At 40.7% G+C, this 27,683-nt stretch overlaps 1 protein-coding gene across 1 annotated transcript in view; it reads left to right on the top strand.

Annotated features, from left to right (window-relative positions):
- LOC129561723 (uncharacterized) overlaps positions 1–27,683 on the top strand; it is a 198,371-nt gene that overhangs the window by 38,881 nt on the left and 131,807 nt on the right. Inside the window, exons 12-18 of the mRNA XM_088836656.1 lie at positions 8,216–8,391; positions 10,228–10,389; positions 13,890–13,999; positions 14,515–14,701; positions 15,925–16,054; positions 19,441–19,530; positions 19,597–19,791. Coding sequence (XP_088692782.1) covers positions 8,216–8,391; positions 10,228–10,389; positions 13,890–13,999; positions 14,515–14,701; positions 15,925–16,054; positions 19,441–19,530; positions 19,597–19,791 — 1,050 coding nt within the window. The remainder of the gene's footprint in view (positions 1–8,215; positions 8,392–10,227; positions 10,390–13,889; positions 14,000–14,514; positions 14,702–15,924; positions 16,055–19,440; positions 19,531–19,596; positions 19,792–27,683) is intronic.

Below are 27,683 nucleotides of genomic sequence, written 5' to 3' on the forward strand. Positions count from 1 at the left end.
CTATTTGCTCGCAAAATTAATTTTGGCTCAGTATATTTTGTAATTATGAAAGTCCAAATGCTCTTGCATACAGTTTATAAGCAGAGAAGATAAATTAGCAAGCACCTTGATCAAACATCTATTTATAGAAAATCTAATATTCGCCTTTAACTAGTTTAACTTGGAGTCTTGCAATATAATTCAGTTATCAACATTCTCGTTTTTCCTTTTAGTAAACTGAATGTGCTAGTTCTCTTTGGGGGAAGACTATTTTATTCAATATTTTCCTATGATTTTGATTTTCAAGAGAAGAGAAATCTTAAGACACTTGTGTTGGAATGTCTGGTATTGTGCTTAATGAATATTTTACGAATTAATGATATTATTAGTAAAATGTTCATTCTGATTACTTCCCATGCTGATTTAAAGTGACCTACGATAAAAGACATATCTCAACTAGGTATGTTTGGGATTGACATGTACAGACTGCTCTATTTAAAATGGATAACCAACAAGGACATACTCTATACCACAGGGAACAATGCTGAATACTCTGTAAGAACCTAAATGGGAAAAGAATTTGAAAAAAATAGATATATGTATAATTGAACCATTTTTCTGTACACCAGAAGCTAACACAACATTACTAACCAATTATACTCCAATATAAAATAAAGCATTCAAAAAGGAAACTTTCACAGAAGACAAAAATAGCAATAAAAACTAAACAACATTGTTCAGTTCAGTTCATCTCAGTCGTGTCCGACTCTTTGCGACCCCGTGGACTGCAACACACCAGGCCTCCCTGTCCATGACCAACGGCCAGAGTTGACTCAAACCTTTGTCCACCGAGTTGGTAATGCCATCCAATCATCTCATCCTCTGTCGTCCCTTCTCATCCCGCCTTCAATCTTTGCCAGGATCAGGGTCTTTTCAAATGAGACAGTTCTTTGCATAACCTGGCCAAAGTATTGATGTTGCATCTTCAGCAATAGTCCTTCCAATGAACATTCAGTAATGATTTCCTTTAGAATGGACAGGTTGCTTCTCCTTGCTCTCCAAGGGACTGTTAGGAGTCTTCTCCAACAGCACAGTTCAAAAGCATCGATTCTTCGGTGCTCAGCTTTCTTTATTGGAGAAGGAAATGGCAACCCATTCCAGTACTCTTGCCTGGGAAATCCCATGGACGGAGGAGCCTGGTAGGCTACAGATCATGTGGTCACAAAGGGCCGGACACAACTGAGCGACTTCACTTTCACTTTTCACTTTCATGCACTGGAGAAGGAAATGGCAACCCATTCCAGTATTCTTGCCTGGAGAATCCCAGGGATGGGAGCCTGGTGGGCTGCTGTCTATGGGGTCGTACAGAGTCGGACACGACTGACGTGACTTACAGCAGCAGCAGCTTTCTTTATAGTCCAACACTCACATCCATACATGACTGCTGGAAAAAGTGTATCTTTGACTACATGGACCTTTGTCAGCAACGTAATGTCTCTGCTTTTTAATATGCTATCTGGGTTGGTCAAAACTTTTCTTCCAAGGAGCAAGCATCTTTTAATTCCATGGCTGCAGTCACCGTCTGCAGTGATTTGGGCACCCAGAAACATCAAGTCTGTCACTCTTTCCACTGTTTCCTCATCTATTTGCCATGAAGTCACGGGACTAGATGCCATGATCTTAGCTTTCAGAATGTTGAGTTTATGCCAGCTTTTTCACTCTCCTCTTTCACTTTCATCGAGAGGCTCTTTAGTTCTTCTTCGCTTTCTGCCATAAGGGTGGTGTCATCTGCATACCTGAGGTTATTGATATTTCTCATGACAATGTTTTTTTTTCTTTTTCTAAAATTTATTTTAATTGGAGGCTAATTGCAATATTGTTGTGATTTTGCCATACATTGATATGAATCAGCCTGGGTGTACACGTGTTCCCCATCCTGAAACCCCCTCCCACATCCCTCCCCATCCCAACCCTCTGGGTCATCCATCATAGTGCAACAGCCCTGAGCACCCTGCCTCATGCGTCGAACCTGGACTGGTGATCTGTTTCACATATGATAATATTCAGGTTTCAATGCTATTCCCTCAAATCATCCCACCCTCTCCTTCTCCCACAGAGTCCAAAAGACTGTTCTATACATCTGTGTCTCTTTTGCAGTCTCACATATAGGGTTATTGTTATCATCTTTCTAAATTCCATATATATGCGTTAGTATACTGTATTGGTGTTCTTCTTTCTGGCTTACTTCACTCTGTATAATAGGTTCCAGTTTCATCCACCTCATTAGAACTGATTCAAATGTATCCTTCTGATGGTTGAGTAATATTCCACTGTGTATATGTACCACAGCTTTCTTATCCATTCGTCTGCAGATGGACATCTAGCTTGCTTCCTGGTCCTGGCTATTGTAAACAGTGCTGCAGTGAACATTGGAGTACATGTGTCTCTTTCAATTATGGTTTCCTCAGTGTGTATACCCAGCAGTTCTATTTCCAGTTTTTTAAGGAATCGCCACACTGTTCTCCATAGTGGCTCTATTAGCTTGCATTCCCACCAACAGTGTAATAGGGTTCCCTTTTCTCCACGCCCGCTCCAGCATTTATTGTTTGTAGACATTGTGAAAGCAGCCATTCTGACCAGCGTGAGATGGTACCTCACTGTGGTTTTGATTTGCATTTCTCTGATAATGAGTGATGTTGAGCATCTTTTCACGTGTTTGTTAGCCATCTGTATGTCTTCTTTGGAGAAATGTCTGTTTAATTCTTGGGCCCATTTTTGGATTGGGTGGTTTATTTTTCTGGAATTGAGCTGAAGGAGTTGCTTGTAAATTTTTGAGATTAATTCTTTGTCAGCTGCTTCGTTTGCTATTATTTTCTCCCATTCTGAAGGCTGTCTTTTCACCTTGCTTATAGTTTCCTTCGTTATCAAAAGCTTTTAAGTTTAATTATGTCCCATTTGTTTATTTTTGCTTTTATTTCCATTACTCTGGGAGGTGGGTCATAGAGGATCCTGCTGTGATTTATGTCGGAGAGTGTTTTGCTTATGTTTTCCTCTAGGAGTTTTATAGTTTCTGGTCTTACATTTAGATCTTTAATCCATTTTGAGTTTATTTTTGTGTACGGTGTTAGAAAGTGTTCTAGTTTCATTCTTTTACAAGTGGTTGACCAATTTTCCCAGCACCACTTGTTAAAGAGATTGTCTTTTCTCCACTGTAAATTCTTGCCTCCTTTATCAAAAATAAGCTGTCCATATGTGTGTGGATTTATCTCTGGGCTTTCTATTTTGTTCTATTGATCTATATTTCTGTCTTTGTGCAAATACCACACTGTCTTGATGACTGTGGCTTTGCAGTAGGGCCTGAAGTCAGGCAGGTTGATTCCTCCAGTTCCAGTCTTCGTTCGGCTATTAAAGGTTTTTTTGTATTTCCATAAAAACTGTGAAATTATTTGTTCTAATTCTCTGTAAAATACCGTTGGTAGCTTGATAGGGTGGAGAAGGCAATGGCAAGCCACTCCAGTACTATTGCCTAGAAAATCCCATGGATGGAACGGCCTGGTAGGCTGTAGTCCATGGGGTCGCTAAGGGTCGGACACGACTGAGCGACTTCACTTTCACTTTTCACTTTCACACATTGGAGAAGGAAATGGCAACCCACTCCAGTGTTCTTGCCTGGAGAGTCCCAGGGACGGGGGAGCCTGGTGGGCTTCCGTCTATGGGGTCACACAGAGTCGGACACGACTGAAGTGACTTAGCAGCAGCAGCAGCAGCTTGATAGGGATTGCATTTAATCTATAGATTGCTTTGGGTAGTGTACTCATTTTCACTATATTGATTTTTCCAATGCATGAACATGCTATATTTCTTCATCTATTTGTGTCCTCTTTGATTTCTTTCATCAGTGTTTTATACATTTCTATGTATAGGTCGTTTGTTTCTTTAGGTAGATATGTTCCTAAGTATTTCTTTTCATTGCAATGGTGTATGGAATTATTTCCTTAATTTCTCTTTCTGTTTTCTCATTGTTAGTGTATAGGAACGCAAGGGATTTCTGTGTGTTAATTTTATATCCTGTAACTACTATATTCATTGATTAGCTCTAGTAAAATTTTCTGGTGGAAAACTACTTTAGTGTTTTCTATATAGAGGATCATGTATTCTGCAAACAGTGAGAGTTTTACTGCTTCTTTTCCAATTTGGATTCCTTTTCTTTCTTCTTCTGCTCTGATTGCTGTGGCCAAAACTTCCAAAACTATGTAGCATAGTAGTGGGGAGAGTGGGTACCTTCGTCTTGTTCCTGACTTTAGGGGAAATGCTTTCAATTTTTCACCATTGAGGATAACGTTTGCTATGGGTTTGTCATATATAGCTTTTATTGTGTTGAGGTATGTTCCTTAAATACCTGCTTTCTGGTAGGGTTTTTATCGTAAATGGATGTTGAATTTTGTCAAAGGCTTTCTCTGCATCTATTGAGATAATCATATAGCTTTTATCTTTCAATTTGTTAATGTGGTATATTACATTGATTGATATGCAGATATTGAAAAATCCTTGCATCCCTGGGATAAAGCCCACTTGGTCATGATGTATGATCTTTTGAATATGTTGTTGGATTGTTTGCTAAAATTTTGTTAAGGATTTTTGGATCTATGTTTATTCGTGATATTGGCCTGTAGTTTTCTTTTTTTGCGACATCCTTGTCTGGTTTTGGTATTAGGGTGACGGTGGCCTCACAGAATGATTTTGGAAGTTTATCTTCCTCTGCGATTTTGTGGAAGAGTTTGCATAGGATAGGTGTGAGCTCTTCTCTAAATTTTTGGTAGAATTCAACCGTGAAGCCGTCTGATCCTGGGCTTTTGTTTACTGGAAGATTTCTGATTACAGTTTTGACTTCTGTGCTTGTTATGGTTCTGTTAAGATCTTCTCTTTCTTCTTGGTTGAGTTTTGGAAAGTTATACTTTTCTAAGAATTTGTCCATTTCTTCCAAGTTGTCCATTTTATTGGCATAAAATTGCTGAGAGTAGTCTCTTATGATCCTTTGTATTTCTGTGTTGTCTGTTGTGATTTCTCCGTTTTCATTTCTAATTTTTTTGATTTGATTCTTCTCCCTTTGCTTCTTGATGACTCTGGCTAATGGTTTGTCAATTTTATTTAACTTCTCAAAGAATCAGCTTTTTGCTCCGTTGATTTTTTCCTATGGTCGCTTTTGTTTCTTTTGCACTTATTTATGCCCTAATTTCTAAGATTTCTTTCCTTCTCCTAACCCTAGAGTTTTTAATTTCTTCCTTTTCTAGTTGCTTTAGGGTTAGAGTTAGGTTATTTAGTTGACTTTTTCCTCGTTTCTTGAGGGAAGCCTGTATTGCTATGAACCTTCCCCTTAGCACTGCTTTTACAGTGTCCCATATATTACGGTTGTTGTGTTTTCATTCTCACTCATTTCTCTGCATCTTTTGATTTCTTCTGTGATTTGTAGGTTATTCAGAAGCATGTCGTTTCAGCCTCCATATGGTGCCGGATGTGAGTGTCTGGGCTACTTCTCTGCCCGGAGTTGCCATTAGGCACGTCATCTGTGGGTTTTATTTATTTTTCCTCCCAGTTATGTTGCCCTCTGAGATTCCAAAACTCCCCACTGACCTGCCAGTGAGAGTGTTGCCTGGTGTTTGCAAACTTCTCCTCTTTTAAGACTCCCTTCCCGGGACAGACGTCCATCCCAGCTCTTTTGTCTCTCTTTTTCTCTTTCATATTTTGTCCTACCTCCTTTTGAAGACAAGGGACTGACTTTCTGGGTGCCTAATGTCCTCAGCCAGCATTCAGAAGTTGTTTTGTGGAATTTGCTCAACGTTCAAATGTTCTTTTGATGAATTTGTGGGGGAGGGAGTGGTCTCGCCTTCCTATTCCTCTGCCATCTTAGGACCGCCCCTGAGACTTGAACTCTCGATTCTACCTCCACAGCAAGCTCACTTTCAAGTCTGCTTCAGACCCAGGTTGCAAATGGAACTGGACTGAATGTTTATGTTTTTTGTTTGCTTTTAATCTTTCCTCTTGCAATTATCCCTGCTACCATTCCAATATTGTCCCATTGACATGTCTTTCTCTGAATAAAATGTCTTACTAACTTAGGAAGTATTTGGACCAGAATAGAATTTCTACTTAAAGTAATTTTATTCTTATAATTGCTATTCTATACCCACAAAGTTTCAAAATTTCACTTTTTAACATTCAAACCCTAATTTGAACATGAGGAAACACTAAACTAAATCTTACCAGGACTGTTAAACAAAGATCAGGTTATAAAGTTAACCTGTTTAACAGTCCTTGGCAACCCACTCCAGTTTTATCATCCGGGAATTCCCATGGACAGGAGCCTGACGTGCTATACTTCGAGGGGGTCGCAAGAGTTGGACACGACTGAACAACTGAGCACCATACTTTTCGTGGCTACAGTATGTATTTTAATTGGCCACAGAGCCAACAAGAACTGTAACACCAAGCAATGTACACTGTGAAAGGTCCATCTAGGCCTGAAAATAATATAGGGCTTAATGTCTATTTTCCTTCCCGTCTATGCTTATAGAGTAGCTGGACGTATAGCTTTGTGGCAACTGATAGAGCTTTTTTCCTAAGAGTATTCTTATTAAAGCTGAACAATGTATGAATACATTTGGAATACATGAATACTTTCAGGTAGTTTAGAAATAATCAGGTTAAGAGTAGGGAAACCAGGGTGCATAAAGCAACTCAACTCATATAAACAGGTATCTTTTTAACATTTGTACATATTAATTAGGAGAATCTCTTTCTGAATTTAAGAATGCATTTGCTTTCTTCATTATCTCCTTTTAAAATGATGCCTGTATGAATGTCAGGGCAGGAAGAGCCTAAGGCAAAGTGATGGCATTCCTTCAGGAATGCACACATTCTGGAGGCTGCAAAATCAAATGGAGAATGGGGGTGGGGCCTGTTTGGGGGAGGTGACTGATGTCTAGGCTGCCTTAGGCCCTTTGAAGGAGGGAAGTTACCTTCATTAAGGCTGCTATGTGCCATGTCTTGTGCTGAGTAGTACATTATGTTATGTAGTTCTGTGAGGTGTAAGTAGCATCATTTATGTTAAACTTGAGCAAATTGAAACTCAAAGAGTTTTAGGTAAAGTATCCAATTAAAAGGCAGAATAGGAGCCTTCTGGTTCTCTCACCCAGCACAAGTGGTTCACCCACCTGAATGGACCTGGTGATGCACTCACTATGTCTCAGAAAAGCCAGGTGGATGGGCATTTTAAAATACTTGGTTAAATTCTTCTGTTTATTTTTCTACAACTTGGCTCCTCTATTGACTTCTTTAGCTGGTTATTTAAGCAGGTTATTTAAGGAAATATTCAGCAGCTTTATTGAGCAACTATCAGGAAAACATTCATAGCTGGGCACGAGAAACTTTGAACCCAATTTTTCATTGCCGATCACCCTTTCTTTGAAAAGCCCTTCATCTGCATTCCTTTGACAGGGGCTGTTGGGAGTTAAAACTCATCTTTGGGTTAGCTGAGTAAGGTGTTACAGAAAAATGGCCACCTGTAATCTTACCACATAGTCTGCATTTAATGACCACTTCCCAAGGACCCTCAGGGCAGGAAGTCATCCTTGGAGCTGACTGAGGGGTGCGGCTTCCCAGAGGAGAGGTCCAGAGGCTGACTGAAAAGCAGGGTCAGGCAGGATGTCTCATGAAAGGCGATTCTTTTGATGGGAGAAAAGTGGGCATGACTGGGTACTCAGAAAGCCAAAGAGGTAACTGAACAGAGGAAGGAAACTTTCTACAAAAGCAAAGGATAACCAAATGCTGCTTGATTTGAATACTGAATATTTTTCGCTTTTAAAATGAGATCTGATACCGGAATCCACTGATAATACTTAACATTAGGAAACCTGTATAACTACAGGTTAAGTGCCTCATGACACAGGGCAAAGGGAAGAGGTAGCACTGTCTGGGGAATACTGTCACAGGGAGAATCAACCCTGAGTCTGATCACGCCTCTAGGTTTAACTGCTGGTTTGCAGAACACGGGGAAGAAGAAGTCGTTAACACCACAAGGATGCAATTAGCCCGTTTCAGAATGCGGGGAAGTCTATGTAACAAATGGTTCAGTTTCTCTCTTTCAGCCTCTGCAATGAACATGCTGCTGAATGTAAGTGGTGGAAATTAGGCTAAATAATCTAAAATACTACTAGTGAAAATCTCTCTTCTACATTAGATCCAGAGAAGAAGACAGTTAGTAAGAGTTCCGTCAAAAAGTGGCCCTTTCGGTGCACCTCCAGGACTCCCAAAAACAACCAACACCCAACTCTACCAGCCACAAAGCCAAAACAGCTCTTTGGAGCTCCTTTTGAGGACTTATGTGATAATGACACTCTGCCCACCCCAATTCTGGTAGGTCTTACTTTGGTTTTCTGTAACCTTCCTGATTACAGGATTGGGGGCAGGAGGATTGGGGGCGGGAGGAGAATGGACGACAGAGAATGAGATGGCTGGATGGCCATCTCGATGGACTTGAGTTTGTGTGAAATCCGGGAGCTGGTGATGGACAGGGAGGCCTGGTGTGCTGTGATTCATGGGGTCGCAAAGAGTTGGTCATGAGTGAGCGACTGAACTGAACTGAACTGAACCTTCCTGAGGAGCTGAGTTGTGAGAGATCAAGTGTTCTCTTCCAAATCTACACCCAAATGAAGAAGTCTGGCTTTGTCCGGTAAGTTTCATAATATTACTTCAAAGAATAAGATCTGATTTAGGTACTGCAGAGTCAAAAGGCAAATACAAGATAAAAAGATACTCTCATCCATTCCACTGATATCAGCAAAGACTCATTTGTTTCAGCTCAGACCAGTTAAAATGGACTCTGTAAGGTAAGGTACCCTTATGGCAGAAAGTGAAGAGGAACTCAAAAGCCTCTTGATGAAAGTGAAAGAGGAGAGTGAAAAGGTTGGCTTGAAGCTCAACATTCAGAAAACAAAGATCATGGCATCTGGTCCCATCACTTCATGGGAAATAGATGGAAAAACAGTGGAAACAGTGTCAGACTTTATTTTTTGGGGCTCCAAAATCACTGCAGATGCTGATTGCAGCCATGCCATTAAAAGACGCTTGCTCCTTGGAAGGAAAGTTATGACCAACCTTGATAGTATATTAAAAAGCAGAGACATTACTTTGCCAACCAAGGTCCGTCTAGCCAAGGCAATGGTTTTTCCCGTGGTCACGTATGGATATGAGAGCTGGACTGTGAAGAAAGCTGATCGCTGAAGAATCGATGCTTTTGAACTGTGGTGTTGGAGAAGACTCTTGAGAGGCGCTTGGACTGCAAGGAGATCCAACCAGTCCATTCTAAAGGAGCTCGATCCTGGGTGTTCATCGGAGGGACTGATGCTAAAGCTGAAACTGCAATACTTTGGCCACCTCATGCGACGAGTTGACTCACTGGAAAAGACTCTGATGCTGGGAAAGGTTGGGGGCGGGAGGAGAAGGGGACGACGGAGAATGAGATGGCTGGATGGCATCACCGACTCTGTGGACATGAGTTTGAGTGTACTCCGGGAGTTGGTGATGGACAGGGAGGCCTGGCGTGCTGTGATTCATGGGGTCGCGGAGAGTCGGGCACGACTGAGCGACTGAACTGAACTGAAGGTAAGGTAGTTAGAGCAGGCGAGGTTGAGACAAAGAATGAGACCAGCACTGTACAGGAACAGATCACCTTTAATAAGGCGAGAAGGGGCAGTAGTCAGATCAGTGAGCTGCTGCCCTTGCCCAAGAAAACAGTAAGTATATAAAGGCATGTATGTGGAAAGCTACTGTCTTAAGGGGGACTATTCTTTTGCAAGGTTGTTCAGAGTAGTTATCTCTTAAAACGGCTGGGGCAAGGAATTCTGGAGATTGACCAGAGGCTGGGACAGGCTGGGAGCTGAGCATAATCAACCTAATGCCCATTTTTTTCTTCGAGTGAGAGAGTTCTTTGTTTTGCCTAGAATGGCGGGGAGGACCTGGAGGGGCGTTTTAGCACAAGTATTTAAAATGTTTCAGTGTATGAATGCAAAATCGATTGTTGGGTAGATAATATATTTAGAGACACTGAAGAAAAAATTTCAAATTGACTTCAGTCCAGTTCTAGCACTGTAGCCTCATATACCACAGCTCTGTCAAAACAGGAGCAAGCTTGTGCTCTGGGCTTGTAGATATGAAACGTCCCATAGTTTTCCTTTCTTTTCTTCCGTATAGGATATTCTTTCCTTTATCAATCAAAAAGGGCCATTCACAGAAGGCATCTTCAGAAAATCAGCCAGTATAAAATCATGCAGAGCCCTAAAGGAGAAACTAAACTCTGGGGACAAAGTGAACTTGGATGATGAATCCGTTCTTGTGGTAGCATCCGTCTTAAAGGTAAGGAAAGTTTGGGCATTATCCACGCACAGAGTAAATCTGAAGCTATATGACTGGTCCTTCATTATGAATGCCCAAGAAACATAATAGGCATTAGAGAGGAAGGATCTGAAAAAGTGAAAAACACTTCACAAAGACAAAATTGAAGGAAGGTACCTCAAATATTATAAGCTCCATACATTAGATATTTTCCTTTATCATTGCACATCTTGACTCCAGAACACTCCGTGCAAAAGAATAATAATAAATTTCAAAATACCCACTTACACATTGAGTGTTTACCAATACAAGCTTCCTGCTTTTGATGACTTCCTCATCACCTTCCTAATGAAGGCAACATTTCAAAAATAAAATTCATATTAAGGTTTTGGAAACAGTTAACAGAAGTAACTTCCCAGGCGGCTCAGACAGTAAAGAATCTGTCTGTAATGTAGGAAACCTGGCTTTGATCCCTGGGTTGGAAGGATCCCCCGGAAGAGGGACTGGCATACCGACTCCAGTATTCTTGCCTGGAGAATCCCATGGACAGAGTAGTCCCTCTGGCTATAATCCATGGAGTGGCACAGAGTCGGACATGGCTGAAACAACTTAGCATGGATGCAAGACAGATGTTTACTTACTATGGTAAACTCGTGTGTGTGTGTGTGTGTGTGTCTGTGTGTGAGTCGCCTAGTTGCATCAGATTCTCTGTGATCCCACGGACTGAAGCCCAGCAGAGTCCTCTGTCCATGGGATCCTCCAGGCAGGAATACTAGAGTGGGTTGCCATGCCCTTCTCCAGGGGATCTTCCTGATTCAGGGATCGAACCTGCATCTCCTGCATCTCCGGCATTGGCAGACAGATCCTTTACCACTAGCGTCACCTGGAAAGCCCATGTGTCTTCAGTTCAGTTCAGTTGAGTTCAGTCGCTCAGTCGTGTCCGACTCTCCGCGACCCCATGAATCACAGCACGCCAGGTCTCCCTGTCCATCACCAACTCCCGGAGTTCACTCAAACTCATGTCCACAGAGTCGGTGATGCCATCCAGCCATCTCATTCTCTGTCTTACAATGACTCAAAAATGCTTAGTGAGGCCACCAATGTCTCTGATCACGTCATCATCCTCCCCCTGTTTATCAATGCCTTTTACTTTAAAATCAGTGTAGGGATGACTCCACCATTTGTTCCTCCTTTTATCTCCCTTACATCTTTAACACCCTTTGTTAATATTTGTATGTTTAACCCACCACCCAAGGTTACAGTTACATGGTAACCAGTTTTACTACATGCCTCAGCTTATAAATCTTATTTTTAAAGTGAGTGCAACAGTCAAAATCAGTTTGGAAGTTTGAAAAATTCAATAGATTTATACAAAAAAATAGACTGAGTTTGAAATGATAGAGCTAAATCACAAGTGTGTAGTTAAATTTCTACCAGGGGGATAATAGAACAGAATAGAAAGTTAATCAATCCATCTTGGTACTTGTTAGCAGCTATGAACCAAAATATATTAATGTAGTGATAACTACAGACAGGTTACTAAAATTATCTTAGAAACTAAATAACATATGGTGTTTCCTTGTCCCCTGTTAATGTTCGATTGTACGATAATAGATACAGTGCAGAAATGACTTAGGGTTGCCCCCTACTACACTTGCACCATAATAATACACACTAGGTCTCCAAATAGCAAGTAGTGTGCTACCCACTATAAGGTGCACACTTGGAACCAATTTGATTTGTGAGCAAGTATACCTAGGCTCTTACCTCTTTCCATGCTATAAGCACACACTAGTAAGAGGGTGCCTACTTATGGGTACAAATCTTCGACAATCCCAAAGTTTTCTCTTCCTAAAGTTGATTGATCTTGGTTGGGCATCAGACTTTGCAGCTTTGGCCTTGATAATACCATATGTCAAAGCAACCACAGAGTTGGTCTAAATCAGAAATGAATATAGAGTCAGAACCACATTGAGTTTTCCATTAAACTGTCTATAAACAGAGGTCCAGGAGCAAATACCCATGGCATATTCTGCATGAGTCATGTCCTGGCTTAACCAAACTCAGTCTCACCGATCGATTCTACAGCACAGGGTCCAGGAGAGAGAAGAGACACACTCCAAGTGCATGTAGTTTGGTACACAAGGCAAAGGCCCTGCTGCACACTCCCACACTCCCAGAAGCCATAGCCAGATGAGATGCTGAATGGCATCACCAACTCGATGGACATGACTTTGAGCAAGACCCAGGTGTTGGTGATGGACAGGAAAGCCTGGGGTGCTGCAGTCCATGGGGTCGCAAAGAGTAGGACACGACTGAACGGCTGAACTGAAATGGAGTGCTTCCTCCTTCCAAATATACTGCGGGCACGCCATAAGAAGCATAGTGAAAACCTAATGACCATGATTGGGTACTGTATACCAATTACAAGAAAAAGTATGAGAGGACTGAGGCTTTGTACATTATCTTCACACTCTATCCTCAGTACTCAAAAGAGCGCCTGACACAAACAGCAGCTCAGTGAGCACTGAAACAAGTCAACAGTGACACGATTATCATCATGATAGTCACCTAGAAACACTGCCTGAACAAGATACTACGAAGAGAAGTCAGGCTGTATATTAAGACCAGTGGAGGCAAGGTGTGCCTTTGGAGCCGGCAAGGCAATGGAATCATTTCTCCTCAGTCTTGCGCAACACTTAACAACCTCATCTCTTTTAATAGGCCCCATTCTATGATATGAAGACTTGTTCATCAGGATACACTTTCCAGGCCTCCACTTAGGAAGCTTACATTTGCATATTCTATCCCACAGGTGTGAAGTTGCAATGTATCTAGGTTCTCAGTTTCCTCTTTAGGGAGAAATATTCCATCCAAAGAGTTGTAAGGGTAACATGTAGTGTACCCATTGGGGCTTTTGGTTTATTTCTAACACCTGTTGCTTAAAAGTCTGTAGAACTGAACTTTTATATGTTTTTTTTTTTAAAAGAAAAAGACTGAAGCTATTACGATACTAGCTTTTACCCAAAGAACACACATACGTCAGGTTTTCTCTTAATATGTATATAAGAGCATGTAGGGGTGTAATTTTATTTCAGAACTTCTCTTTCTTGAATTAAGAGCAAGCACTGTGTCTTAAGCAAACGAACAAAATGGAATGTGCACTTCTTTTCAAGAAACTAATAGGATTTAGGATGAGTTATCACCAGACCTTTCCAGTTTGTACTAATGTGCTAACATGTACACAAACAGTGAGTTCCAGGTGATAGAAGGAGCTTCAGCTTCATTCTCAATACAGCCCAGACTCTACTTTTATGCTTCTAATTTTAGTTGGGGAAAATCCAACCAGTACTTCTGGATGTGCAAGGCTGTGGAGAATCACAGCCAAGCTCTGTGTGAAGCAGTCGGCATAGTTGTGAAGGAATTGTGGACTGAATTGAATTTTTCAGCTAAATATTTTCTCTGCAATTTCTCCACCGAATTTATCATAAGAATAATACATATTTTTTGATCTATATAAGGATTTTCTTCGAAATATCCAAGGAAGCATATTTTCTGCAAGTCTCTATGATAAATGGCTTGATGTTATTGATCAAGGGAATGAGGAGGAGAAAATGACTGCGACCCAGAGGTAATGATGCAATAATCACTCAACTCGGAGAAAATACAACCAACATACTGTTAGGAAAATATTAGCTTGTAGTTTACAACTGTGTCCTCTAAAACAATGACCAGTATCAAGGGGTTTCACTTGATCATACCCATGGAAGCCAGTTTGAAAAGAGATGCATGTCTTATTGGTGACATTGCAACTCGTGTTTTTCTCCTAATCCTATTAATATGGAATGCTTGACCATTTTACAGCATCTGAATACATGAAAATGTTGGAGATGAAATCCACTGGTCCGAAAAGAGATGATAAAACCAATCTGCCAGTGGTATGATCTTAAATACAAACACATAACTAACCAGGGTAGTTCTTATCTGGTTCAGGAATTAAATTCAGTGAAACATTTTTGTATGCATTCATGCCTAGAACTGTGAGAATGGACTGTGTACATGGTATAAAAAGTACTTTATTCTCTGCATTTCCACTTACTAAGCAAAATGACTCGCTTTGTTTACAAGTGCTTTTTCTGTCATTAGGCTTCTAGACCAGCTGCCAAGAGCCAATGTAGTTTTTCTGCGATACCTTTTTGGAATGTTACACAACATTGAGCAACATTCCTCAACCAATCAGATGACAGCTTATAATTTGTCAGTGTGTATAGCCCCAAGCATTCTTTGCCTGCTTAATTCCGGCAGCTCAGAAATAGAAAACCTCACCAAAAAGGTAATGAGATCTCTCATTTTTATGCCTTGCGGGGCAGAGTCCCCATTTTGAACCTGAAGTCCGTGGTATTAATTCCAATGAACCAGTATTTAAAAATGCACATTTTAATTACACTGCCTTGGAGTGGCAGGGTCCTACTCTGGTTGGGCATGGGAAGGTGTATTATAACTGAGAACAGTTGAGTCACTTCTCCTTTGCCATCCAAGAGATTAAACAATAGAGAGGTAAGAGCAGGAGGATATGATAGAAAAGAACCTGGCTTTGGAATCTGAGACCCAAGGTTCAACTCCCAGCCGAATCACTGAGGGGTGTACAAGCCTCCAATCTGTGATGTCCTCATTACACAATGATGACAACACCCAGGACATCTGGTCACTGTCAGCACATCTTAGGCGGCCTGGGCAATACGAGCACCCAAGGCTCCACACATACTGGCCACACTCTGCCAGTTGTGGCTCTCAGGAAAGTACTTGGCTTCTACTGTGTCTCCGCTAGAGGATGAGGAGGCTAGTAAAATATTTCAGAACATCCTCACAGAGCCACAACATGCTAAGATCAGAGCTCTTCTCCAAGCTCCCCCGGACAGCAAGTGTGAGGCAAGGCGATGAAGTCAGACAGACAGACATGTTTTCTCTCCAGGTGCTTTCTTCCTTCAGAAACCGCCCCGCCCCACACTGAAACCTCTGCCACCCAAGTTTCAGATATTTCTTCACTGAAGTGAATTTCACAATTTGTGTTGTATTCGATACTTTATAAATTTTAATAAGATGCTCTATATAAATTCCATCTCAATAAAACTAGAAAAAATTTCAATAAAAATAAATAAAACTTAACAAGAGAATATACATTTTTGTACCAAACATCCTTTGTGGCTACTTAAAAATCATCCTAGTTTTAAGCATGTAACAACCATCATTACAGAATTTTAGCTATTAAACTAGGTCACATTATATAACTTTAGCCCACCGACTAAAAGAATTTTAAAATTTGTGCCCAAAGTCCTCTTGAAAGTATCAGTTATTTCTTAGAAAATGCTGATGTATATATAATATATATATATATATATATATATATATATATATACATATATTTTTAATCAAGTCTGAATTTTTCTCAGATTTCTTTTGTATTTTTTGTTAGGGCCAAGATCCATGTATGAAATGTGATTTACTATTATGCCATATGTACAGTAATACCTGATTTTTTGCCCCTTTGTGTTACAGATTTCTTTCATACAGTTTCTCATTGAAAACTGTCTCAAGATATTTGGAGAAGATATCACTTCTCTCTTTGGAGAGAACTCAGTGAGTTGTGGTAACAGTGATATCACTGATAAGAATGAGAAGGTTGCAGGTACGTGAATAATGTAACGGGCTTTGATGCAAAAGACAGCAAGGCTGCCAGGGTCAATGGGGGATCCTAGAGCCCAAAGCACATTCTAAAGGCAGTAACTTCCATCCGCTCCAAGACATGGGAATTTTCCCACTTGTGAGATCAAAGAAAGGATAAGACTGTTCTGATTTCAAGAAACTACTAGTACAGCTTTAGGAGACACCACGGTTCAGTTCGGTTCAGTTGCTCAGTCGTGTCCGACTCTTTGTGACCCCAAGGACTACAGTGACCCCAAGGCCTTGGGGACGAGGACTGTAGCGTGCCAGGCTTCCCTGTCCATCAGCAACTCCCGGAGCTTACTCAAACTCACATCCATCGAATCAGTGATGCCATCCCAAAATCTCGTCCTCTCTCGTCTCTTTCTCTTGCCTTCAGTCTTTCCCAGCATCAGGGTCTTTTCAAATGAGTTAGTTCCTCCCATCAGGTGGCCAAAGTATTGGAGCTTCAGCTGTAGCATCAGTCCTTCCAGTGAGCATTCATGACTGATCTCCTTTAGAATGGACTGGTGGGATCTCCTTGCAGTCCAAGGGACTCTCAAGAGTCTCCTCCAACACGACAGCTCAACAGCATCATTTCTTTGGTGCTCAGCTTTCTTTATAGTCCAAACCTCACATCCACATGACTACTGGAAAAAGCGTATCTTTGACTACATGGACCTTTGTCAGCAACGTAATGTCTGTTTTTTAATATGCTATCTGGGTTGGTCAAAACTTTTCTTCCAAGGAGCAAGCATCTTTTAAATCCATGGCTGCAGTCACCATCTGCAGTGATTTGGGCACCCAGAAACATCAAGTCTGTCACTGTTTCCACTGTTTCCCCATCTATTTGCCATGAAGTCACGGGACTAGATGCCATGATCTTAGCTTTCAGAATGTTGAGTTTATGCCAGCTTTTTCACTCTCCTCTTTCACATTCATCAAGGGACTCTTTAGTTCTTCGCTTTCTGCCATACGGGTGGTGTCATCTGCATACCTGAGGTTATTGATATTTCTCCAGGCAATCTTTTTTTTTTCTTTTTCTAAAATTTATTTATTTTAATTGGAGGCTAACTACTTTACAATATTGTAGTGATTTTGCCATACATTGATATGAATCAGCCATAGGTGTACATCTGTACCCCATTCTGAAACCCCCTCCAACATCCCTCCCCATCCCAACCCTCTGGGTCATCCATCCCAGTGCACCAGCCCTGCGAACCCTACCTCATGCATCGAACCTGGACTGGTGATCTCTTTCACATATGATAATATTCATTTTTCAATGCTATTCCCTCAAATCATCCCACCCTCGCCTACTCCCACACTGCCAAAAGACTGTTCTATATATCTGTGTCTCTTTTGCTGTCTCGCATAGAGGGTTATCTTTTCCATCTTTCTATATTCCACATATATGCATTAGTATACTCTATCGGTGGTTTTCTTTCTGGCTTACCTTACTCTGTAAAATAGGCTCCTGTTTCATCGACCTCATTAGAACTGATTCAAATGTATCCTTCTGATGGTTGAGTAATATTCCACTGTGTATATGTACCAGAGCTTTCTTATCCATTTGTCTGTCAATGGACATCTAGGTTGCTTCCATGTCCTGGCTATTGTAAACAGTGCTGTGATGAACACTGGGGTACACATGTCTAAAATCCAGCCATGCCTCTGACCTCAAGTACATTGATTTAATACCTACTCTGTGTCCAAAGCTTTTCCCAGCATCATAAAAAGAAAACGAAGCAATCACACTCAGACACTTAGATTCTTCACTGACTAAACCACCTGCATGTACTTTGCTGTTTCTCAAGCTGAGTTCACTAGCACTGCTCTTGAAATGTTCGATAAATAGACTACATCTTTCCTAAAATAGTTACCATAGCAAGTTAACTAGAAATAATAATGCACATTCTTGGATGAGCAAATCAGGGTGGTCAGTGAAAAAAGAAGGGATTAAAGCAAGGGAGAAGACAAAACTTGTAGTAGAACTTGCAATATCGTCATGGGGACGACGGCTTCTGCTAGAAATCTTAGCGCACTCCCTCTTACATAATCCTTTTTTAACTTTTTTCATCCGTTCAGCAATCCTGTGAGTCTATTACTCTTTCAAGTGATCTGAGCAACATTTTCATGTGGTCTGGAGAATCTAAACAACTAAGTTTTTTCTGTGATATGTATATTCCCAGTCTTAGAATACATGGAGTCACCAATATAAAGCTGAGGACAAAATCACCTCACCCGTTTCACGTGTTTTCTTGTCTTGTTCACATCCTTATAAAAGTCAGTCAGCAGTAAAGTGAAAAAAACTGAATATTTAAACATATTTAGTCTAATAAAATGCATTAATTTAAACAAAACCATGCAGATGACAACTTTTAAGCTTAGAATAGCTTCAAACACCATGGCTGGCTCTAAGGACTCCTAAGAGGCTGTCTTTCATGATGCTGCCTCAGCAGTCATTCTGAATGCATTTCTTAACATGTTCTCAGCTCACAAGTATGGATTAGCTCCTGGTTATCCTGGTGACTTGGCTGTATTTTATTACTCTCACAGAAGCTTCTTTTGGAAGTCGCTGTGATTCTTGTTCTGAATAGAGCATTGACATTGCGTTTATGCCAGATGTAAAGCAAAAGCAAGAACTCCTCCAGTTGCATTTAATACATCAGAAACAAAAGAAAAGGAGCTTTCATGCACTTCTTTAAAGATGGAATCCACAGGACAGCACAGGGTCTTAGAGAATTCTATGGAGAGGAAGCAATTTATAGCATGAAAGAGCAAAACAAATCACTTGGCAGGCAACTCCCGATGATTTCTGGTGTGGTTTTCCACTCTGTAAACAGTTTTGCACTTTACTTCTGGGTTTTCTCAGACATGCAGGCTTGTCTCTGATCACTGCCTTGTAGGAAACCCCTCAGAGGGAAGCAGCAGTGGGAGGGAAACATTAAGGCAGACCACCCCACTGCACTCTGCCTACTACACCGACAAAAGGAAATGGAAAATATGTTAAACTGACATGTGGGGTAGAACACTGATCAGAGCCATTCTTAACATACACAGTCCGATTATTTTAAAAATATTAAGCACCAATGCTTATTCATATATTTACTTTGATCCTTATGAGTCTACGTGTGAGGGTCAGTGTTTCAAAGGAGGAATCTTAAGGCTAGCACTTTGCCTAAGATGTACAGGTGTAGCGTGTCAAGGCAGAAACTAGAAGGCCACAGATATTCTCAGATGGAAACACGATGAAAGTCAATATTGTGCAATTCACTGATGAATATATACCTTCCAAGCCAAGCAAGGTGTCTAAAAAACACTTTTCTTGTTATGTTTTGAACTCTTTTCTTGGGCACCTGCTTTTTGTAGTGTGTCCCCTTGAGACTGCACATTGTGCTTACTCGGGAGTCACAGCCTTCTCTACCCAGCAGTCACACCAGTGTGGCACACTCGCTAATGGTAAGGTGGGTTTGATCACACCCATCACCATCGGTCTGAATTTATATTTAGATTTTCTCCATATAGGTCACGAACATCCCTATGGAATTAAAATGAGTGCTGTTCCAGCTACTGGGCTGCTGCAGCAGGGACTTGAGGACTGCACTTCTGCTTCTGCCCTCCAGGAGGCCTTCCTGGAGGGGCCCCAAGAGATTCAAGACCAGTTAATCCTGAAACCCAAGCACTCAGCCAGGAACGAGGCCAGGAATCAGCAGGAGGAAGGTGAGCCCCTTCCCTTCCTGCAAGTGGCTTCTCTTGGCTCTTGTTTCTACTCCTGAAAACAAACTCTTGACGTGCAGCCAGTTCTCCATGTGGGGCTGGAAGGCAGTATAGGCAGGCACCAATTCCACCCAGAATCAAGCCCAGAGAAGCCCCAAAGGTCCGAAATCAAGACCCAATTCACTTATAGGAAGACATTTTTTTTTTTTTTAATTTCTCTAGGCAGACAGCATAGCACTTCCTACATATAATTACGGATTCACACATTTGTGTGCGCTTTGCTGGTGGCCTAGATGGTAAAGCATCTGCCTGCAACACAGGAGACCTGAGTTCGATCCCTGGGTCAGGAAGATCCCATGGCAAAGGGAATGGCTATCAGCCACACCAATATTCTTGCCTGGAGAATCCCACTGACAGAGGAGCCTGGCAGCCTACAGTCCATGGGATCACAAAGAGTTGGGCACGACTGAACAACTTAAAGACACACACACACACACACACACACACACACACACATCTACGTATCTTATTAGAACATGAGCTTCTTATGGCCTGGAAACACACATTCCCCATCCCAAGGTTTTGTCCAGTATCTTGGGCCCCTCACAGGAGGTGCTTAGATGACTGTGTGGCTTAGATAAGACCCAGAACCTATTCTGTGCTTAGGCGGAAGTGGCCTTGGGCATTCTGGTTAGACTTGAACTCTTGTTGTTTTTATGTTGGTATATTTATTGAAGAAAATATATTTCAAAAAGAATAGTAACTAAACCATTTGCTATTTGCTCGCAAAATTAATTTTGGCTCAGTATATTTTGTAATTAAGAAAGTCCAAATGCTCTTGCATATAGTTTATAAGCAGAGAAGATAAATTAGCAAGCACCTTGATCAAACATCTATTTATAGAAAATCTAATATTCGCCTTTAACTAGTTTAACTTGGAGTCTTGCAATATAATTCAGTTATCAACATTCTTGTTTTTCCTGTTAGTAAACTGAATGTGCTAGTTCTCTTTGGGGGAAGACTATTTTATTCAATATTTTCCTATGATTTTGATTTTCAAGAGAAGAGAAATCTTAAGACACTTGTGTTGGAATGTCTGGTATTGTGCTTAATGAATATTTTACGAATTAATGATATTATTAGTAAAATGTTCATTCTGATTACTTCCCATGCTGATTTAAAGTGACCAACGATAAAAGACATATCTCAACTAGGTATGTTTGGGATTGACATGTACAGAGTGCTCTATTTATAATGGATAACCAACAAGGACATACTCTATACCACAGGGAACAATGCTGAATACTCTGTAAGAACCTAAATGGGAAAAGAATTTGAAAAAAATAGATATATGTATAATTGAACCATTTTTCTGTACACCAGAAGCTAACACAACATTACTAACCAATTATACTCCAATATAAAATAAAGCATTCAAAAAGGAAACTTTCACAGAAGACAAAAATAGCAATAAAAACTAAACAACATTGTTCAGTTCAGTTCATCTCAGTCGTGTCCGACTCTTTGCGACCCCGTGGACTGCAACACACCAGGCCTCCCTGTCCATGACCAACGGCCAGAGTTGACTCAAACCTATGTCCACCGAGTTGGTAATGCCATCCAATCATCTCATCCTCTGTCGTCCCTTCTCATCCCGCCTTCAATCTTTGCCAGGATCAGGGTCTTTTCAAATGAGACAGTTCTTTGCATAACCTGGCCAAAGTATTGATGTTGCATCTTCAGCAATAGTCCTTCCAATGAACATTCAGTAATGATTTCCTTTAGAATGGACAGGTTGCTTCTCCTTGCTCTCCAAGGGACTGTTAGGAGTCTTCTCCAACAGCACAGTTCAAAAGCATCGATTCTTCGGTGCTCAGCTTTCTTTATTGGAGAAGGAAATGGCAACCCATTCCAGTACTCTTGCCTGGGAAATCCCATGGACGGAGGAGCCTGGTAGGCTACAGATCATGGGGTCACAAAGGGCCGGACACAACTGAGCGACTTCACTTTCACTTTTCACTTTCATGCACTGGAGAAGGAAATGGCAACCCATTCCAGTATTCTTGCCTGGAGAATCCCAGGGATGGGAGCCTGGTGGGCTGCTGTCTATGGGGTCGTACAGAGTCGGACACGACTGACGTGACTTACAGCAGCAGCAGCTTTCTTTATAGTCCAACACTCACATCCATACATGACTGCTGGAAAAAGCGTATCTTTGACTACATGGACCTTTGTCAGCAACGTAATGTCTCTGCTTTTTAATATGCTATCTGGGTTGGTCAAAACTTTTCTTCCAAGGAGCAAGCATCTTTTAATTCCATGGCTGCAGTCACCGTCTGCAGTGATTTGGGCACCCAGAAACATCAAGTCTGTCACTCTTTCCACTGTTTCCTCATCTATTTGCCATGAAGTCACGGGACTAGATGCCATGATCTTAGCTTTCAGAATGTTGAGTTTATGCCAGCTTTTTCACTCTCCTCTTTCACATTCATCAAGGGACTCTTTAGTTCTTCGCTTTCTGCCATAAGGGTGGTGTCATCTGCATACCTGAGGTTATTGATATTTCTCATGACAATGTTTTTTTTTCTTTTTCTAAAATTTATTTTAATTGGAGGCTAATTGCAATATTGTTGTGATTTTGCCATACATTGATATGAATCAGCCTGGGTGTACACGTTTTCCCCATCCTGAAACCCCCTCCCACATCCCTCCCCATCCCAACCCTCTGGGTCATCCATCATAGTGCAACAGCCCTGAGCACCCTGCCTCATGCGTCGAACCTGGACTGGTGATCTGTTTCACATATGATAATATTCAGGTTTCAATGCTATTCCCTCAAATCATCCCACCCTCTCCTTCTCCCACAGAGTCCAAAAGACTGTTCTATACATCTGTGTCTCTTTTGCAGTCTCACATATAGGGTTTTTGTTATCATCTTTCTAAATTCCATATATATGCGTTAGTATACTGTATTGGTGTTCTTCTTTCTGGCTTACTTCACTCTGTATAATAGGTTCCAGTTTCATCCACCTCATTAGAACTGATTCAAATGTATCCTTCTGATGGTTGAATAATATTCCACTGTGTATATGTACCACAGCTTTCTTATCCATTCGTCTGCAGATGGACATCTAGCTTGCTTCCTGGTCCTGGCTATTGTAAACAGTGCTGCAGTGAACATTGGAGTACATGTGTCTCTTTCAATTATGGTTTCCTCAGTGTGTATACCCAGCAGTTCTATTTCCAGTTTTTTAAGGAATCGCCACACTGTTCTCCATAGTGGCTCTGTTAGCTTGCATTCCCACCAACAGTGTAATAGGGTTCCCTTTTCTCCACGCCCGCTCCAGCATTTATTGTTTGTAGACATTGTGAAAGCAGCCATTCTGACCAGCGTGAGATGGTACCTCACTGTGGTTTTGATTTGCATTTCTCTGATAATGAGTGATGTTGAGCATCTTTTCACGTGTTTGTTAGCCATCTGTATGTCTTCTTTGGAGAAATGTCTGTTTAATTCTTGGGCCCATTTTTGGATTGGGTGGTTTATTTTTCTGGAATTGAGCTGAAGGAGTTGCTTGTAAATTTTTGAGATTAATTCTTTGTCAGCTGCTTCGTTTGCTATTATTTTCTCCCATTCTGAAGGCTGTCTTTTCACCTTGCTTATAGTTTCCTTCGTTGTGCAAAAGCTTTTAAGTTTAATTATGTCCCATTTGTTTATTTTTGCTTTTATTTCCATTACTCTGGGAGGTGGGTCATAGAGGATCCTGCTGTGATTTATGTCGGAGAGTGTTTTGCTTATGTTTTCCTCTAGGAGTTTTATAGTTTCTGGTCTTACATTTAGATCTTTAATCCATTTTGAGTTTATTTTTGTGTACGGTGTTAGAAAGTGTTCTAGTTTCATTCTTTTACAAGTGGTTGACCAATTTTCCCAGCACCACTTGTTAAAGAGATTGTCTTTTCTCCACTGTAAATTCTTGCCTCCTTTATCAAAAATAAGCTGTCCATATGTGTGTGGATTTATCTCTGGGCTTTCTATTTTGTTCTATTGATCTATATTTCTGTCTTTGTGCAAATACCACACTGTCTTGATGACTGTGGCTTTGCAGTAGGGCCTGAAGTCAGGCAGGTTGATTCCTCCAGTTCCAGTCTTCGTTCGGCTATTAAAGGTTTTTTTGTATTTCCATAAAAACTGTGAAATTATTTGTTCTAATTCTCTGTAAAATACCGTTGGTAGCTTGATAGGGTGGAGAAGGCAATGGCAAGCCACTCCAGTACTATTGCCTAGAAAATCCCATGGATGGAACGGCCTGGTAGGCTGTAGTCCATGGGGTCGCTAAGGGTCGGACACGACTGAGCGACTTCACTTTCACTTTTCACTTTCACACATTGGAGAAGGAAATGGCAACCCACTCCAGTGTTCTTGCCTGGAGAGTCCCAGGGACGGGGGAGCCTGGTGGGCTTCCGTCTATGGGGTCACACAGAGTCGGACACGACTGAAGTGACTTAGCAGCAGCAGCAGCAGCTTGATAGGGATTGCATTTAATCTATAGATTGCTTTGGGTAGTGTACTCATTTTCACTATATTGATTTTTCCAATGCATGAACATGCTATATTTCTTCATCTATTTGTGTCCTCTTTGATTTCTTTCATCAGTGTTTTATACATTTCTATGTATAGGTCGTTTGTTTCTTTAGGTAGATATGTTCCTAAGTATTTCTTTTCATTGCAATGGTGTATGGAATTATTTCCTTAATTTCTCTTTCTGTTTTCTCATTGTTAGTGTATAGGAACGCAAGGGATTTCTGTGTGTTAATTTTATATCCTGTAACTACTATATTCATTGATTAGCTCTAGTAAAATTTTCTGGTGGAAAACTACTTTAGTGTTTTCTATATAGAGGATCATGTATTCTGCAAACAGTGAGAGTTTTACTGCTTCTTTTCCAATTTGGATTCCTTTTCTTTCTTCTTCTGCTCTGATTGCTGTGGCCAAAACTTCCAAAACTATGTAGCATAGTAGTGGGGAGAGTGGGTACCTTCGTCTTGTTCCTGACTTTAGGGGAAATGCTTTCAATTTTTCACCATTGAGGATAACGTTTGCTATGGGTTTGTCATATATAGCTTTTATTGTGTTGAGGTATGTTCCTTAAATACCTGCTTTCTGGTAGGGTTTTTATCGTAAATGGATGTTGAATTTTGTCAAAGGCTTTCTCTGCATCTATTGAGATAATCATATAGCTTTTATCTTTCAATTTGTTAATGTGGTATATTACATTGATTGATATGCAGATATTGAAAAATCCTTGCATCCCTGGGATAAAGCCCACTTGGTCATGATGTATGATCTTTTGAATATGTTGTTGGATTGTTTGCTAAAATTTTGTTAAGGATTTTTGGATCTATGTTTATTCGTGATATTGGCCTGTAGTTTTCTTTTTTTGCGACATCCTTGTCTGGTTTTGGTATTAGGGTGACGGTGGCCTCACAGAATGATTTTGGAAGTTTATCTTCCTCTGCGATTTTGTGGAAGAGTTTGCATAGGATAGGTGTGAGCTCTTCTCTAAATTTTTGGTAGAATTCAACCGTGAAGCCGTCTGATCCTGGGCTTTTGTTTACTGGAAGATTTCTGATTACAGTTTTGACTTCTGTGCTTGTTATGGTTCTGTTAAGATCTTCTCTTTCTTCTTGGTTGAGTTTTGGAAAGTTATACTTTTCTAAGAATTTGTCCATTTCTTCCAAGTTGTCCATTTTATTGGCATAAAATTGCTGAGAGTAGTCTCTTATGATCCTTTGTATTTCTGTGTTGTCTGTTGTGATTTCTCCGTTTTCATTTCTAATTTTTTTGATTTGATTCTTCTCCCTTTGCTTCTTGATGACTCTGGCTAATGGTTTGTCAATTTTATTTAACTTCTCAAAGAATCAGCTTTTTGCTCCGTTGATTTTTTCCTATGGTCGCTTTTGTTTCTTTTGCACTTATTTATGCCCTAATTTCTAAGATTTCTTTCCTTCTACTAACCCTAGAGTTTTTCATTTCTTCCTTTTCTAGTTGCTTTAGGGTTAGAGTTAGGTTATTTAGTTGACTTTTTCCTCGTTTCTTGAGGGAAGCCTGTATTGCTATGAACCTTCCCCTTAGCACTGCTTTTACAGTGTCCCATATATTACGGTTGTTGTGTTTTCATTCTCACTCATTTCTCTGCATCTTTTGATTTCTTCTGTGATTTGTAGGTTATTCAGAAGCATGTCGTTTCAGCCTCCATATGGTGCCGGATGTGAGTGTCTGGGCTACTTCTCTGCCCGGAGTTGCCATTAGGCACGTCATCTGTGGGTTTTATTTATTTTTCCTCCCAGTTATGTTGCCCTCTGAGATTCCAAAACTCCCCACTGACCTGCCAGTGAGAGTGTTGCCTGGTGTTTGCAAACTTCTCCTCTTTTAAGACTCCCTTCCCGGGACAGACGTCCATCCCAGCTCTTTTGTCTCTCTTTTTCTCTTTCATATTTTGTCCTACCTCCTTTTGAAGACAAGGGACTGACTTTCTGGGTGCCTAATGTCCTCAGCCAGCATTCAGAAGTTGTTTTGTGGAATTTGCTCAACGTTCAAATGTTCTTTTGATGAATTTGTGGGGGAGGGAGTGGTCTCGCCTTCCTATTCCTCTGCCATCTTAGGACCGCCCCTGAGACTTGAACTCTCGATTCTACCTCCACAGCAAGCTCACTTTCAAGTCTGCTTCAGACCCAGGTTGCAAATGGAACTGGACTGAATGTTTATGTTTTTTGTTTGCTTTTAATCTTTCCTCTTGCAATTATCCCTGCTACCATTCCAATATTGTCCCATTGACATGTCTTTCTCTGAATAAAATGTCTTACTAACTTAGGAAGTATTTGGACCAGAATAGAATTTCTACTTAAAGTAATTTTATTCTTATAATTGCTATTCTATACCCACAAAGTTTCAAAATTTCACTTTTTAACATTCAAACCCTAATTTGAACATGAGGAAACACTAAACTAAATCTTACCAGGACTGTTAAACAAAGATCAGGTTATAAAGTTAACCTGTTTAACAGTCCTTGGCAACCCACTCCAGTTTTATCATCCGGGAATTCCCATGGACAGGAGCCTGACGTGCTATACTTCGAGGGGGTCGCAAGAGTTGGACACGACTGAACAACTGAGCACCATACTTTTCGTGGCTACAGTATGTATTTTAATTGGCCACAGAGCCAACAAGAACTGTAACACCAAGCAATGTACACTGTGAAAGGTCCATCTAGGCCTGAAAATAATATAGGGCTTAATGTCTATTTTCCTTTCCGTCTATGCTTATAGAGTAGCTGGACGTATTGCTTTGTGGCAACTGATAGAGCTTTTTTCCTAAGAGTATTCTTATTAAAGCTGAACAATGTATGAATACATTTGGAATACATAAATACTTTCAGGTAGTTTAGAAATAATCAGGTTAAGAGTAGGGAAACCAGGGTGCATAAAGCAACTCAACTCATATAAACAGGTATCTTTTTAACATTTGTACATATTAATTAGGAGAATCTCTTTCTGAATTTAAGAATGCATTTGCTTTCTTCATTATCTCCTTTTAAAATGATGCCTGTATGAATGTCAGGGCAGGAAGAGCCTAAGGCAAAGTGATGGCATTCCTTCAGGAATGCACACATTCTGGAGGCTGCAAAATCAAATGGAGAATGGGGGTGGGGCCTGTTTGGGGGAGGTGACTGATGTCTAGGCTGCCTTAGGCCCTTTGAAGGAGGGAAGTTACCTTCATTAAGGCTGCTATGTGCCATGTCTTGTGCTGAGTAGTACATTATGTTATGTAGTTCTGTGAGGTGTAAGTAGCATCATTTATGTTAAACTTGAGCAAATTGAAACTCAAAGAGTTTTAGGTA

The sequence above is a fragment of the Moschus berezovskii genome, chromosome 5, assembly GCF_049115385.1.
Source record: "Moschus berezovskii isolate FMDL1 chromosome 5, NW_MosBer_1.0, whole genome shotgun sequence".
NCBI lineage: Eukaryota > Metazoa > Chordata > Mammalia > Artiodactyla > Moschidae > Moschus > Moschus berezovskii.